Source organism: Eubalaena glacialis, chromosome 20 (assembly GCF_028564815.1).
Source record: "Eubalaena glacialis isolate mEubGla1 chromosome 20, mEubGla1.1.hap2.+ XY, whole genome shotgun sequence".
NCBI classification, from domain to species: domain Eukaryota; kingdom Metazoa; phylum Chordata; class Mammalia; order Artiodactyla; family Balaenidae; genus Eubalaena; species Eubalaena glacialis.
In genome coordinates, this window is record NC_083735.1 from 32,649,667 (window position 1) to 32,666,272 (window position 16,606).

General features: G+C 43.2%; 1 protein-coding gene across 13 annotated transcripts in view; it reads right to left on the bottom strand.

Annotated features, from left to right (window-relative positions):
* Positions 1 to 16,606, bottom strand: part of TACC1 (transforming acidic coiled-coil containing protein 1) — a 113,532-nt gene that overhangs the window by 88,929 nt on the left and 7,997 nt on the right. The window contains exon 1 of one of the 13 annotated variants that reach the window (XM_061177416.1): positions 13,273 to 13,365. The exons of 6 other annotated variants lie outside the window; for them this stretch is intronic. Coding sequence is in view for 3 of the 7 variants with exons in the window: in XM_061177411.1 (XP_061033394.1) it covers positions 5,349 to 5,425 (77 nt within the window). In the remaining 4 variants the exon portion in view is untranslated. Of the gene's footprint in view, positions 1 to 5,348; positions 5,636 to 13,272; positions 13,366 to 16,606 lie in introns of those variants that run through there. 6 more of the 13 variants (XM_061177409.1, XM_061177411.1, XM_061177413.1 and 3 more) reach the window with 6 other exon arrangements.

Sequence of the window (16,606 nt, forward strand, 5' to 3'; positions counted from 1 at the left end):
CAAATACCCCCGAAGAATTGAAAGCAGGGACTCAATCAGATTCTTGTACACCAATGTTCATACCAGCATCATAGACAGTTGCCAAAAGGTGGAGGCAACCCAAGTGTGTATCAACAGAGGAATGGATAAACAGAATGTGGTCTATACATACAAGGGAATATTATTCAGCAATCCAAAGGAATGAAACTCTGGCACATGCTACAACATGAATGAACCCTCAGGACATGATTCTAAGTTAAGTAAGCCAGACACAAAAGGACAAATATTATATGATTCCACTTATATGAGGAATAGGCAGATAGAGACAGAAAGTAGAATAGAGGTAGCAGGGGCTGGTGGAGGGAAGTATGGGGGGTGATTTTTTAATGGATGCAGAGTTTCTCTTTGGGATGATGAAAAAGTGTAAATGGATAATTGTGATGGTTATACAACATTGTGAATGGACTTAATTGGACAGTTAAAAATGATTAAAATGGTGAATTTTATCTTACGTATATTTTACCACAATAAAAAAAAAATTGCAAAAAAAAAAAAAAGCATCCCATAGGAGCCAGAGTGAGCTTCTTCAGAAGATGGACCGCCACATTCCATGGCCATTCAGGGTGCTACCAGTTCATCTCCTGACCTTGGGTTAACAAATTCACACACCCTGCAGCCCACTCTGGCTACCAGCCAACTCAGATATTAAATAACCCACTTCGCTAGCTCAGGACATCAGCAGCTGTGCCCCCCACCCTTTCTCTTCTTGATTTTTAACACAGAAACTTGTACCAGCCAGGAGAAGCCGTAGGGTAGAGGTAGGGGTGGGGCTCCACTGAAGCTAAAAAAGAGCAGAAATTGTGGAGCAAAACTAGACCCGAACCCCCTTGGAGTCTCAATCCTTGATAGATTATCTCTCTTACCTTTTAATGATTTGCAGAAAGGGATTTTTCTTCCCCTATTAACTCTTTTTGGTATATCAACTACCCTCACAGTCTAGAAGTTGTGCTATCTAAACTCAACATACACACACAAATAATTCCCTTGTCCTGCAATTCAAACCATTTCCTGTTGGGTTGGCTTCATCAGAGATAGAGGCCACCAACATCCCCTGAAAATTATATATTTCCACCATCTCTCCAGTCCCTCCTTCAAGCTAAATGCTACACTTCTTTTAACGTTTCTTCATATAGCTGGTTTTTCTGGGTCTTTTCCACAAACTTTCTGTAAGTCTCTCTCTTAACTGTACACTAAAACATTTTGGATGGATGTTTGAAAATTTTTTACAGCAATTGGGGACCTAAATGTTTTTTATAACAATAAAAATTGTGTGGTGAGGAGGTGGTGAACAATAAGAATTTGAAAGCAGTGGGTTTCAAGAACGTTGCTTCCTAAGTTTACTTGTTTTGAGTCCTGTTTTCCTGTGTCTAAAACTTCAAAGCCAGCACCTCCCTCTTCATGTCAGGACGTCTGTCCATCAGGAGGCTCAATTCCCAACTGACCCTGCAGTTCTCCAGAACATTGTAGAACCTACATGTAATTCACAGGATCAGAAAACCTCACGGCAAAAAACACTCGAGACCTCAGAAACTCCTCCTGACTTCGCCACCGACCTATTCCATTAGGATACATTCCAAATGCAAACAAAGACTGGCCTAGAAATTTAATTGAAAGAATTGACAACAAGTGCATTATCATTCATCCCAGGTGGACAAACTCAACAAGCTCTAGATGAATTAGTTACATGCCATATTCCCTACTGAAAAATAGGTTCTGCTCTATGTCATTCTTCAAACCTCTCCGCAAATTCTTTACTGCTCTTAGAAAACCCACTTTGGCCCCATTGCCAAAAATAATCAACTAAGGAGTCATTGTTTACAAACATTTCACCAAACTACCATATCCCCAAACACAGGTCCATCCTCGGGATAGTGCATCTTTCTGGAAAATGGAAATTAATTGAGGAAAAAGTTAACTCTAAAAAGCCATTGTCTTGCTTCTCCAAGAGGCCTTGCTGAATTAGCACACAAGTCAACCCTCCCTTCAGAAGAGATCCAGCCTTACTCAAAAATATACATCCCACAGAATCTAGCGTAGCATCTGATGTATAGGTACATACACATGTGAATGTACTAATAATACAGTAAGTCCCCTACATACGAACCTTCAAGTTGCAAACTTTCAAAGATGCGAACGTGCCCCTGTATGCCAGCTGTTGTACTGTACTACTGTACTTTTCAAGGTACTGTACTGTAAGATTAAAAAGGTTGTCTTTATTTTTTGTGTTTGCTTTTTATGTATTATTTGTGTGAAAACTATTATAAACCTATTCCAGTACAGTACTACATAGCCAATTGTGTTAGTTGGGTACCTAGGCTAACTTTGTTGGACTTACGAACAAATTGGATTTACAAACGCACTCTCAAAACGGAACTCGTTTGTATGTAGGGGAATTCCGGTAACTCAGGTATTAAGCACATCTTAGGTACCAGGCCCTGCACTAATAATACACACCATTTCATAAGGTAGATATGATTATTATTGCCATTTTACAGATGCAGATATCTGCCCAACTGAAGAATTAAGTGATTATTTTCCAAAGCTTCCTGACCTAAGCTAGCGAGCAATCTTGCTGGAATTCCAGCCCAGGTCGGCCTGACTCCACAGCTTCTGCTCTTAATCACCACGTGAGCAGCCTCCTTGTATAAATGAAGTGAAATTTCCCCCTAGCTTTTACCAAGGCCGGCTCATTTGTTTCCTCTGGTTTGGGGAAGGTAGACAGCTACAGTTTTCAATAATAATGTGTTTTATCTTAAAATCAGACCTTTCTCTTCATGCACATCCACACCTGTTTATATTTCGCAGTAGAGCTCTGTTAAGACAGATTTGTGTGGTTAATTTTCATACTTGATTAAGTTATTCTGAAATATAAATTGTGAACATTCTGAAACATAATTTTCTCCCTCAAAAGACAAATGCCAGTATTCATGCAATGTTTGTGAGGTTTTCATGTATTTATTTTTATTTTTTTAAAAAGGAACAATAGATTTTGAAAATGCAATGGCCTGAGTTAGGGGAACTTCCTTGAGGTCAGGGTTATCCATGGCAGCCATATGTCCGGCAGGAAATCTGCAGCCGGGTGACATTAACAATGACCGTGGAGACCCTTGTGGCTGTACATCTGAACGAGCCAGGATTTGGATTAAAAGCGTGCTTTTTGCTTTTCATGTATATATATCACAGGCATCGAAGCTCATATTTCTCGTCTTTCAGCTGGTCTGCACCAAGTGGTTTGTAGGGCTGACTCATTAAGCCTGCACACTCTGATGCGGCCAAAACTCCCAACACTGCCTACGTGCGTTTACGTCCTTCTTAATGTACTCACTCCAGTAGGATAGGGCATCCCTGGGCGGTATTCCCAGGTTTAGACCAAGGATGGCTTTTGTGTTTATCTTTAGGCAAGTTTAGCTAAATATATAAGGCACATGCAGAACCTCATTGGAGAGAGAGGGATCCTCTACCTACTGCCGAAGCACGGGATAATTTGACAATTAAGAATCAGCTCCTGACAACTGAATCCTACACAGAAAGCCCTGAGTTCATTGCTTCAGCATCCTTTCAGAGAATGATTTAAGTATTTACTTTTGAGCTACACCAGCCACGTGCTCACAAAGATTAAACAGTCAACTGTCATCCTTGGCTAAAATAACTTACTGCTCAGAGATAAAACTAGAACTTGTTATTCATATATACGTGATCTTATGTCATCCTTAGAACAGCCTATGAAGTGGACATTATCTTCATTCCCATTTTACATACAAGGAAACAGACCCAGAGAGGTTAAGGAAGAGATAAAAGAGTTCCAGCTGTTCAGGAGCAGAGCCTAGAGTTCAACCCAGGGCAATCTGCCTCCAAAACTTGAAACTTCATCTCAGTGTTACACTGCCTCTTCACTTTTTAAAAAGTTAAATCAACTTTGGCAGTTTTTGCTCATTACGTATAAATATTGCTAATTCAGATTTCTCCCTTATTTGGGAGGAATTAAAGGGGAAAATGGGGTATGTTCTGCCAGCTGAGATAACAGTTTGTTTCCTAAGTCAGTCCCAACTCTCCCGTGGAAAGTGGCTGCAGCAGGATTTCTGGAGTAAGACAAGCAGGGTCCACCACATTTTAGCTCTGTGACCTTGGACGAGTCACATCTCTTTTACTTCAGTTTCCTCACCAATAAAATGAGGGCAATAATAGAAACTAACTCAGTGTTCTTGGGGATTAAATAACACACAGAGTGTTTAGAACAGGGTTTGGCACATTTTACGTGCTCAATAATTCTCAGCTATTCTTATGATTAATAAGATGCCTGAACTAAGTTTAGATTACCGATCATATGTAAACATCAGAAGGAACAACTAACACGTCTATCATCTGGGTATTCCAGAAGATACTTTGCCTTGAAAAGATAATCCAAAAAAAGCCCTCCCATGGCCCAGGCTGCCTATATGTGATGGCTAAGTGTATCTTTCTCAAACTAAATAGCTTTGGCATTGGCTGAATTCAAATAGAGTGTGGATTCCTTGACATTACCTCACCTCCAAGATACGCACACCCTTTAAACATTTTTAATTATACGCTTAAAGATTGTTTGGGTTCTCAAATAAATATATAGTTATCGACGCATCCTCTCTGTGGTAAGAAGCAAGGCCATCTTCCAAACCGTGCAACTTGCTCTAAATCACGTTCTCTAAAAATGTCCCTTCGGAGCATTTCAGTACTTGGTGTCCCCAATTGTTGCAGTCCCAGAACAAAAGACTAATTGCTAATGCTACAATACAGCCCTTTCTCTGAGATCATCATGAAGCCCTCGGAGCAAACAAGAGAGGGAGTTTTCGCGAACAGCGAGCACTGCATCAAATTCCTGGACCCTGAAGGCCAACACGAGCCGAGTTATCTTGGAGACTCGAGTCCCCTTCTAATCTCTACTCCTCCCTGCAACTAGATCTGTCTCTGGAGTGTTTCTGAGCCCTTTAGGGACACGTGCGTCTTCCTGCTTGGACGAGTCTGGAAAACCTCGGGGTCCCTATGTCCCACCCGCGCAGCGCGAAGGGGCGCGGGACAGCAGCCCCGCCTGGGCGCGATTCTGTCGCCGTGGGTCGTGGCCCAGCGCCCCCGGGGCACTGCAGGGCGAGGCTCGGGGCGGGATGTCCCACCAGGCCCACCCCTGTGCCCTTGCGCCCCGCGGGCGCCAGCGGGAGCCCCACCTTCCCAGCCCTGGTGGGACGGGAGCCGTGCGCTCCTATCCCCGGCCGGCATGCAAAGCCCGGAACGGCGGCCCCGGGATCTGGGGGCGGGAGGCAGGGGGCTCTGGGACTCACGCGATCTCTCGGGGTCTCGGGGGCCTCTCCGCGGCCGGCTCCCGGCCCCTCGGGCTCTGAGAGTGGGCGCCTCCCATAGCTCGGAGCGCGGCGCCCCGGCTGCGCCCGCTCGTGCTCCGCCGCGCGCCGGCCCTACCCGGACCCCGGCAGGAGGAGGCGGCGGGCGGAGGAGGAAGGGTGGGGCCGCGGGTGGGCGGGGGTGCCGGGGAGCCCGGCCTCAGGGTCCCGGCCGCCGGGAGAGCCGGCTAAAGGGCGTTGCTGGAGACGCTGCTACTTCTCCGCCAATCGCAGGGCTCGGCCGGCGCGGCGGCCCGTGACCCCCTCCCGGGGACCCCGCGGGGCGAGGCTGAGCGAGCGGGTCACGGCGCCAGGGAGACCCTGGGCGGCGGAGGGCAACAGGTGGAGTGGGCTGGGGGCCCGGCGGCCGTCGTCCTCCCTGTCCGCCCGGCGCGCGGGCGGGCTCCCGGGGAGCCCCGGCGCGAGGCTGGAAGGGGCGCGGCTGGGAGGAGGCCCGCGGGGCGGCGGTGCGGAGAAGCCCCGGGAGGGGGCGGTGTGCGTCGGCATCCCCGACCCGGGCTGCCTTCCCGCGGCGCGGCCTCCCCCAGCCGCTAGTCCCGCACAGAGGCCTCCGCGGAGTTGTGCAGAAAACTGGGGGAATCCTGGTCATGTTCCCGACTAGCCGGGTGACTTGGGACAAGTTACTGCGCCCTCCCCGAGTCTTGCTTTGTTCATTTGTAAAATAAGGGAATGTGATCATTCTTTACCTCTTAAATGTCCCTTCCGGTTCTGACAACCAATGAATGAATTCTCTTCCGAACTCTGTCTTGGGCGGGGAAAAACGCACCTTGTCCCTCCCATTCCACCTGTGATCCACCTACTCATACACCTCATAACTCCCTTTTCAGAATACTTCATGCTGTTTCTCATCCATTCCCGCCTCCCACTTCCCTCCCCTCCAGCCATCTCTCCTTCATTCACCCCAGCGTTTCGTTTTTTTGTGGGAAGAAGAACGCTCTCTTCTCCTAACACCCATTTATCCTTCCAGACGCAACTCAAACTCCCTTCCATAACACTATCCTGCATCCTGATCTTACAACTTTTTTGTTATTGCCTGTTTCCTTCACTAGAATGTAAACTCCGTGAAGACAGGGAATTTATTTCATTGTTTCATTTTCACTGTTCCCCCAACATGCCTAGCACATACCTAGTACATACTCATAATTGTTGATAAGTGCATTCATCCTACACACGTTATCACCTTCCTTCCCACTGCTCCCATAGCACTTGTTAATTTCTCTAACATAGCACTTACCGATCTTATTTTGTAATGATCTCTTCACTTACTTGTCTTTCCACTAGGATATGAGTTCTTTAAGGGCAGGAAAGCTTCCTTATCTCTGTATCCAAGCTCAGTGCCTGGCGCAGTGCCTGTATCCTGGCTTATATATAATAAATATTTGCCGAATGAATGAACGAGCCAGTGGTTTAGCACACAGAATGGCGTGGAATGTTAACGTCCCCCTTGAGTGGAAGCTACAGGCAGTAAAGATGTATGTGGCTACATTTTAATGTTCCCAGAAAGGACGGGAAACCCCTAATACAGACTTATATTTACAACAGATCTCTCTTTTTCATGTCAAATTTTGACTTCCTGTTTATACATTATCTTCACTCTACTATAGCCAGAAGGTTCCCAGGATTCAGGATGCTGCTGCATTGTAGACATATACAAGCAGAATATTTGAGGGTGGGAAAATAAACATTAATTAGTAACAGTATAGTGAGACTGGGCATTGAGGTTTTGTGGGAAGGATTTCAAATAGCTGAAGAAAAGTTGACTCTTGGCAGATAATTTAAAAGTTCAAATTCTCCCCACATTCTACCTGGAATACTTTGGCAATGTGATCGAAGTGTCATTGAGAATGCAAATACAACCCTGTCAAGAGCTGTGGTCCCCTCCAGAGGAACATTCAGCCCTTCCTAGGGAGAAAGGTGGGTCATTCCAAGGGAAAAATGGGAGGGGAAGCGGCGGGAGAGGGGAATGAGGATGGGAAAGTTTTCTTTTTACCGGGTAGACAAGATGGGTTGTGGGAGGAGTTTTATTACTACCGGGTTGGCCAAAAAGTTCCTTCGGGTTTTTCTGTAAGATTTTCAGAAAAACCTGAGCGAACTTTTTGTCCAATCCAATATTTGTGCGGAAAGGCACAGGATAGCATCACTAAAATGGTTTAAAAGAAGAGGAAAAGAGTGAAGCCCACATCCTGTTGTGGTGCACAGAAACTGAGACAATGAGGGGGAAAAGGAGTCTGTACAATAATGTGAAAGATGGTCTACAGGGGCCCAAAGGGCATCTCTACTAAGATGCTTGTGTTTACTGCTTTTGCTGCCCCGTCTGGTACAGAGACAGGGATAACCAGAGGAGTGAAGACAGTGAAGGGAATTCTTGTCTTTGGGAAGTAAACTTATGAGGGCTTTTCAGGGAAAATGCCTGATGGGGTCCAGAAGGGGTAGTATTTGATATCCAGTGTTAAGGTTTCCCTTTGTGCATTGTGATTCTGTCAGTAAGTCATTTTTAAACATTGAAAAAAGAGTAAAGAAAGAAAATTTAAGAAACTGAAATTCAAGATTGTCCCCGAGATGGCAAAATACACCCTTCAGTGTCAAATCCTACCCTCAGAATGCTACTTATGCTGCAAGGAGGGATGGGAGCGAACATTTATTGGATACCAGGGACCCTGCTTGGTGGTTGACAAAAGTAACCACGTTTAGTCCTCATAACACTGGGAAAGGATAATAGTAGGTAACACTTGTTGGGCACTTTTTAATGTGCCAAACTCCGTTCTAAATGCTTTAGATTTATTAACTCATTTAGTTCATCACAACATTTTAGGTAGGTACTTTTAGTATACTCAATTTACAAAGAGTAAAACGAAGCATAGAAAGATTAAACACACCTAAGGCCACACAGCTAGAAAACAGTAGAGCCAGGTTCTAACCCAGCTAGGCTCGTTCCAGAGCTATAACATAAAGCTTAGTTTCTATGCTGTATTTCCTTAATTTTTACACTGTGCACTCCACTTTAAGATGAAGAAACTGAGATGTAGAAAGGAAAGTGGTATATTCGGTATTTAAACCCAGTTCTGTCTTTATTACAAAGCTTATGCTAAAAGTGGATTTTTTTTCCCCCAGCAATCATGCCAAATGAATATTACTCTTCAAAGTAGCCAACTTGGGAAGCTACATGCTTATCTCAGAGCTGCACCATCTTCCCTTTTTTTGGAAATTATTTAAATGCCAATTTATAAACCAAAGATTAAAACTGGATTTACTACTTAAGAGCCACATACTGTTCTTGAAATCAGGTAGTGTAAGTGCTCCAACATTGTTCTCAATTTTCAAAATAGTTTTGACTATTCTAGGTCCTTTGTGTTACTGTATAAATTTTAAAATAAACTTATAGGGCTTCCCTGGTGGTGCGGTGGTTAAGAATCCACCTGCCAAGGCAGGGGACACGGGTTCGAGCCCTGGTCCGGGAATATCCCACATGCCGCGGAGTAACTAAGCCCGTGCGCCACAACTACTGAGCCTGCGCTCTAGAGCCCGCGAGCCACAACTACTGAGCCCACGTGCTGCAACTACTGAAGCCCGCGTGCCTAGAGCCTGTGCTCTGCAACAAGAGAAGCCACTGCAATGAGAAGCCTGCACACTGCAACAAAGAGCAGCCCCTGCCACAACTAGAGAAAGCCCGCGCACAGCAATGAAGACCCAACACAGCCAAAAATAAATAAATAAAATTAATTTTAAAAATAAATAAATAAAATAAACTTATAAATTTCTTTTTAAAAATTTAATTAAATTAAAAAAAATTTAAAATCCCAGTGATTGGATTTCCAAAGGGATTATATTGATTCTATTGACTAATACAAGGAGCATTGCCAGTTTAACAATTTTGAGACTTCTGATCCATGGACATGGTACAGCTCTCTATTTATGTAGATCTTCTTGAATTTCCCATAATGTTTTGTAGTTTTCAGCCTACAGGTCTTACATATCTTTTGCCAAATTTATTCCTAAGTGTTTTGATGGTATTGTAAATGGAGTTGTTTTATAATTTTACTTTCTAAATGTTAGTTGCTAGTATATAGAAATACAATTGACTTTTGTATAGCGTATCCTGCAACCTTGCTAAACTCACTTATTACTTCTAATAGCTTTTCTGTGCATTCCTTAGGGTTTTCTATATATCACTTGCAAATAAAGACAATTTTACTTCTTCCTTTATAATCTGTAAACTTTTTTTTCCTTGCCTTGCTGCACTGACTAGGCACTTCTATACAACGTTAAATAAAACTAGTTAGTTAACATCCTTGCCTTGTTCCTGATCCTAGGTAGAAAGCATAAAATCCTTCACATTGTAGTACATTAGCTGTCTGATTTTGTAGATGCAGTTGAGAAAGATTTTTTTTAATTCATAATTTACTAAGACATTTTTTATGATAAATGGGTGTTGAATTTTGACAAATGCCATTTCTGCACTTATTAAAATAATTGTATTGGTTTTCCCCTATATTCTATTAATTTGTTGAATTATGTTGATTTTTCAGATGTTAGAGACTAATATTAGTGTTAGTTTATTAGTATCCATTGGTCGGATAGTTTTGGACTGCATCTTGGACATCATGAATACTAAGCTGTGGAGATTTCAGATTCCATTATTTTTCTCTGGTGAGAGTTGTTTTTCCTTTGTTTTAGCAGATAATTTTCTTGTTGGGCTTGAACTCCAAACCCTGTTTCTCGGGGCTGCAGCTCCAGTCTGAGTGCAGACCTTCTGTGTAGCTGAGCTGCTTTGAGTGTTTTCTGTGCATGTGTGGTTCAGGGGTTGGCCAATGATTTGGTGTAGGGATCCCCTCTTTGGCTCTTTCCTTTCTAGGTTCCCCCACTTTTTCAGCATTCATCATTTCCTGGCTTCACTTCTCTCATTCCCCAGAACAGCAGGACTCGGGAGTTTTTCCTGTATGTCTCTATTACACAAGCCACCGTGTGGACTACACTTAGCCCCGCACTAAAAGCCGTGGCAGAGGGACTACTTGTATGGCTCCTCATCTCCTCTTCTCCAAGCTACATGCAACACCAGAATCTACCTACTTCTGTTTCCTCTTCAGTACCTTCAGGTAATCGCTTTATGTATTATGTCCAGGTTCTAGAGCTGTTTTCTGTAGGAATGATCCTAATGCCCAGTATAGCCTATGATATCCAGATCTACAAGCCCATATCTCATTCTTATGAAATGGTAATTCTCAGCCTTATCACCCACCTTACTCATCACAGTTGTCCTGAGTGACCCTGGACTGCTTTCAAAAATCAAATTCACCTCCACAAGGTAAAGATTTGGAATACTGAAAATAATTTGCTATGGGCCCTGAAGATGATTTTAAGGGGTAAGGACCAAAGGAGTTGAACAACAGGAGCTTCACTGCATAACTGGAATAAGTGTGTAATCTCTCAAGGTGACAGACTAATATTCCCTAATATCTGTTCTCCCCCTCTCTCTTAAAACAAACCAAAAAAAGCTAATTTTTAGGTATTATAAATAAAAGTTATGTTTCCCAGTCTCCATTGCACTTAGGTGTGGCCATGTAATTAAGTTTTGGTCAATGGGATGACAATAGAAGTGTCAAGTTCAACTTCCAAGAGGTATCATTCATGGCACGTGGGGAGGTACTATGGTCTGAATGTTTGTATCCCCCTAAAATTCATATGTTAAAACCCAACCCCCCTGGGCTTCCCTGGTGGCGCAGTGGTTGAGAGTCTGCCTGCCAATGCAGGGGACACGGGTTTGAACCCTGGTCTGGGAAGATCCCACATGCCGCGGAGCGGCTAGGCCCGTGAGCCACAACTACTGAGCCTGCGCGTCTGGAGCTTGTGCTCCGCAACAAGAGAGGCCACGATAGTGAGAGGCCCGCGCACCGCGATGAGAAGTGGCCCCTGCTCGCCGCAACTAGAGAAAGCCCTTGCACAGAAACGAAGACCCAACACAGCCAAAAATAAATAAATAATTAAATAAATAATAAAAACAAATAAACGAATTCCTTTAAAAAAAAACAAAAAAAAACCCCCAAACCCCCAAAGGTGATGGGATTAGGAGGTGGAGACTTTGGGAGATGCTTAAATCATGGAGGTAGAGCCCTCATGAATGGGATCAGTGCCCTTATAAAAGAGGCTCCAGAGAGACCCCTTGCCCCTTCCACCATGTGAGGACACAGCTAGAAGGCACCAGCTATGGACCAGCAAGAGGGCCCTCACTGAAATGCAACCATGCTGGCGCCCTGATCTCAGACTTCCAGCCTCCAAAATTATGAAAAATAAATTTCTGTTGTTTATAAATGACCCAGTCTGTGGTAGTTTGTAATAGCAGCCCAAACAGACTAAGAAAGGAGGTGAGCCCTTTATTGGCTCTTTCTTTTGCCTGCTGCCTGGAATGCTGATGGGATAGCTGAGTTCACGCAGCCATACTTAAACTTGAGGTTGAAGGATGCTAATCCATAACACCTTGGAACCTCTAAGCCTGCCCTGAATTGCCTACCTACAGATTTCATTTATGTAAGAGAAAAATAAACTTACATGTTGTTTAGCCACTATAAGTTTGGATTTCTGTAAGACTCAGCCAAAGCAAATACTAATCAATATTCTGGTCATTAAACTGGGGAGAAAAAGAGTCCCATTATCTTGTAGTTAAACCACCTGTAGCTGGAAAAACTGTAGTCCTTAGCAGCCTGCCAGCAATCACTCTATTTTATTCTATAGATAAAGAGTGCTATGTAAACTAGTCTTAACCCTAATATTTCCCAGTCCTGAAGTTCAGCTCTGGCTGAATCTGTCTATAAAAGCTCTCCCCAGCCATCACTGCTAAGCAAATCTATGCCCTACCCCAAATAAACTTCCTCCAGTGGAATGATTTCATTCCCTTCTCCCTCAATACTATCCTGACTGATTGATTGATTCACTCATTTATTTGACAAATATCTATAAACGCCTACCCTGATGCCCGTCTTGATCTCAGTTCATCTTTGCAAACATATTGGATGAGGTGAGAGTCACCTGAAGCCTGCTACCAGCCTCAAGATGACCCTCTTGCAAGAAAGACAAATATCATATGATATTGCTTATATGTGGAATCTTAAAAAAATGGTACAAATGAACTTATTTACAAAACAGAAATAGAGTCACAGATGTAGAAAACAAACTTATGGTTACCAAGGGGGAAGGGGGGAGGGATAAATTGGGAGACTGGAATTGACATATACACACTACTATATATAAAATAGATAATTAATAAGGACCTACTGTATAGCACAGGGAACTCTACTCAATACTCTCTAATGACCTATATGGGGAAATAATCTAAAAAAGAGTGGATATATATATATATGTATAAATGATTCACTTTGCTCTACAGCAGAAACTAACACAACATTGTAAATCAACTATACTCCAATAAAAATTAATTAAAAGAAAATTAAAAAAAAAAAAAGATGACACTCATGCAAATCTATACCCTAATTCTACCTTGCATCATTGTTTTGGCCTAAAGATAACAAAAAATAAAAACTAAGAGACTGATTCCTAGAACAGACCTGGAAAGGCTTTTAGAGGCCATCTAGTTCCACCTTCTTCTTTTAATATGTCAACCAAGGCCCTGATACCCCAGCAACTTGCCCCAGGTCAAGAGACAGAGCCAAAGCTAGAACCAAGACTCAGATTTCCCCGCCCCTGCCCGGTCCTTTGTGCTTTCCTCAATCCTTATCTCTTTCATTCACACTTAAACCAAATACAAAGATTGCATATCTGTTATTTTGATGAGAAAACAAAAAATTTTACTTAAGAAACCCTCCCAGTTACACTCAGTGTCAAAGAGAGAAGTTACCTTTGTTGATTTGTCTTTGAATTTATTCCCAGTTGACTCTGAAGAGCAAACACGCCAGCAACCCAGACCAGAACCTTTTCTCTGGCCTTGGAACCCTTGGGACTGAAGAAAATTAAGTCAGGTGGAAGTCACATGCTGACTTGCAAGGTAAGTTTTCAGTGCAAGTTTCCAGCCAAATGCCTTTTGCCTAAGGCTAATTCTCAGAAATTCCTCTATAATTCCAATAGCCACTCTGTGACTGTTCTCTAACACACTGTGCCAGCAAAGTTGAATTATGGAGGGAAAAGAAAAACAAAAAAGTGTTCTCCTATTTCAAGGTGATGCAACTGTCACCTATCATAAGAGGGCAGTTTCTAGAAGACAGCTCGCGCTTCAGACCTGTGACCCTCATCTCCTCCTGTGGAAACGGCTGCCAGGTTCACAATTTCAGTCTGTATTCTCAGGGAGAGGAATGAAAGCACTTAAAAAAAAAACTTCTTTTGTTTTTTTATTTCATTTACTTGTCACTTCTATTCCGACATAATGCTTCAGGGACAGTCCATGCTTTGTGGGCTTTTTATTGATTTTTTTTTTTTAAGCAGGCTATTTATGTGTGCTCCAGCTTTGTGTTCAGAGACAGAACCTGCCTATAATTCATAAGTCCTGGATTCAGAAACCGCAAGTGTCTTCTTGGAATAGTAACTCTTAGTACTTTTGTGGGTCTCGTATAACTTTGGGGTAGTGACCTGGAGCAACCACTGGGTATTTAAACATGGATTCCAACCCCATTGTCTGGTCCTGGGGGTCGGAGGGTCAGGAGAGTTTATCCACCAATAGTTTATTTCCACTCTGAGCCAGCAGGTTCTGGCTTTAGTTACTCCACCAAGAAACGACAAAGTGGACAAGAAAATGAGAAGGCTGGCAAAAGTACTGAGGGTCTTCGTTCAAGGAAGCGCTTTAATTTGTGAGCCTTTGGAATTAAAATCAGTATGCATGGGTCATTGTACAAAAATAGGAGCATGAATATAAGAAAAAAAAATGCCACTGTTCTCTGGCTGGGCAAAACAAACAGGGTCTATGGAGTCTGAAAATGCTTCAAAGCAGAAGCAAACATTCAAAGGAAATCTCTAAAGAGAGACAAAGTAAATATTACAAGTTCTTTTGGCTTGGAAGCTAAGACTGTCCTAAGAGGTTATATACAGACCACGCTTGTTTATCTTAGGACATTTGTGAGCCAGGCGAGCTGCCAAGTTACAAGAATAAAACAGGCTTTTAACCTTCAACAGGTTAAATAAAAGCAAAAGTAAGCACAGGTAGAACAAAGCATCAGAGCCACTCCTTCTTCTGGAAGTTTTCCACCTTCCTGCAGAGAAAGACCAGAATTGCACATCTGCAGATAAAAACCCAGGGGCGCCCATAGGAGTTAGGATTGAAGAAAATAAAAGTATCATACCTTGCCAGGTATGGTATATACACAGATCAGTAGGGAGTGCTGTTGTTTTGCTTTTTCCATGTTCAAGGGAGCGGACATTTCCAAACAGGATTTGGTCTGTGTAGTCTTAGCTTTGACTTTTTCAACTTTCTTGCTTGCACTCACAAGCTTTTTATCTATGCTCTAATCTGTGGTCCACATTCATCGTTGATACTGTAACCATTTTGTTGGGCATCTGGGGCCTAAGAAGGTGTGGGCTTAAGTGGGAGCCATAGCTTCCATCTTTTGGCTCCTTGGCACCTGCACGAATAGTCTTGGTCCCTGATCCTACCTCTAGGACAGAGCAGGGCATACGTTAGCCAGTGTAAGAAGAGAAGCAGGGGCTTGAGCAAGGTGGAATGAATGTGAGAAACGGAATAGCTGGGTCGTCTGGACCAGAGCAGGCTGAAGGCCTGTCATGGGGCCCAACAGCTGAGAGAGGCCATTGGATCACCTGATTTGAAATCCCACCTGATGCAGGGATCCTCCACTCAAGATTCCTGATCAGTGGTTAGCCAGCCTCTGCTTGGAAACTTCAAAGATCTTTCTGGCAGACACAGAGCTGCAGCACTCAGTCCCCTGTCAAGGACGGATTTAGCAACCCAGCATCAAGGAATGTGGTTAGCTGCTAACCTCCAGCTGTTAGTGCCTTCAGAGTCTGCCTGGGCTTTTGAGCTGAGATCAGTCCTCTCTGGCAGCCCCCAGCCAATGGCTGAGCAAGGTGGTGGTACAAAGTCCTGGCCATTCCTGCCCAATGTGGGACTCCTCTCTCAGGCAATTTTTGCTTTGGAGCTTCACGTTGGCCTGGCAGACTTAATGTGACCTGTTTCACAGTCTGAAGGCTGTCGTGTCCAATCTTGCTTTCTCTCCTTTTCCTGTCTCAGGTGTTACTCCTCAATAAGCCTTAATACGTGAAGGGCAGGGGATTGTTTTAGGGTATAAAACTATTCCATATGATACTGTAATGGTGGGGACATGACACTACGCATTTGTCAAAACCCATAGAACTTTACGGCACAAAAAAGTGAAACTTAATGTGTTCAAATTAAAGAAAAAATATTTAGGAGATCAGGAAATCCCAGGATGGAATGCAGACTGTGACAAAACGACCTAACTGTATTGCAAATGTATGAAACAAGTCCACTGGAGGGGATGTGGGGGGAAAGATGCTGACCTAACTAACTTTGGAAATGAGTGGAGTCTGTAAAACTGAAGGCAAAGGAAATTGTGCACAAGCACTGTTCTCTAGCTGATAAAGTTGTTCCCATGGGTGTACGTGTTAACACGTCTAATACCGCTATACACGTATGTCTCAGTTGAACAATGAAGTGGATGGCAGATGGTGGGAGCCAGGTTTCTCACTGTCGGAGTGGGAAGTTATAGATGAGCAAAGGGAGGTCTAGAAAGATCCATGTGGTCATGGATTGGAGTTGGAGGCATCAGTGTGAATTCATGTTCTGCTGAATATAGATTCATATGGTTACATATAAAAATATTTATAAATGTGTGTGTATACTCAGGTATACTTCTTATTGAAGTATAATTGATTTACAATGTTGTGTTACTTTCTGATGTACACCAAAGTGATTCAGTTATACATATATACGCATTCTTTTTTATATTCTTTTCCATTAGGGTTCATCACAAGATACTGAATATAGTTCCCTGTGCTATACAGTAGGACCTTGTTGTTTATCCATCCTATATATAATAGTTTGCATCTGCTAATCCCAAACTCCCAATTGTAGGATTCAATTCTTGAGTCAAAAAACCTCCACATACATAATGTCGGTAGGCTGGGCCCTTCCACAACTTTGGTGCCCCATCACCCCTGATGCCATTTTGTCTCCCACAGTGTTTTGCCTGGTGACTAATCTGCTGGCT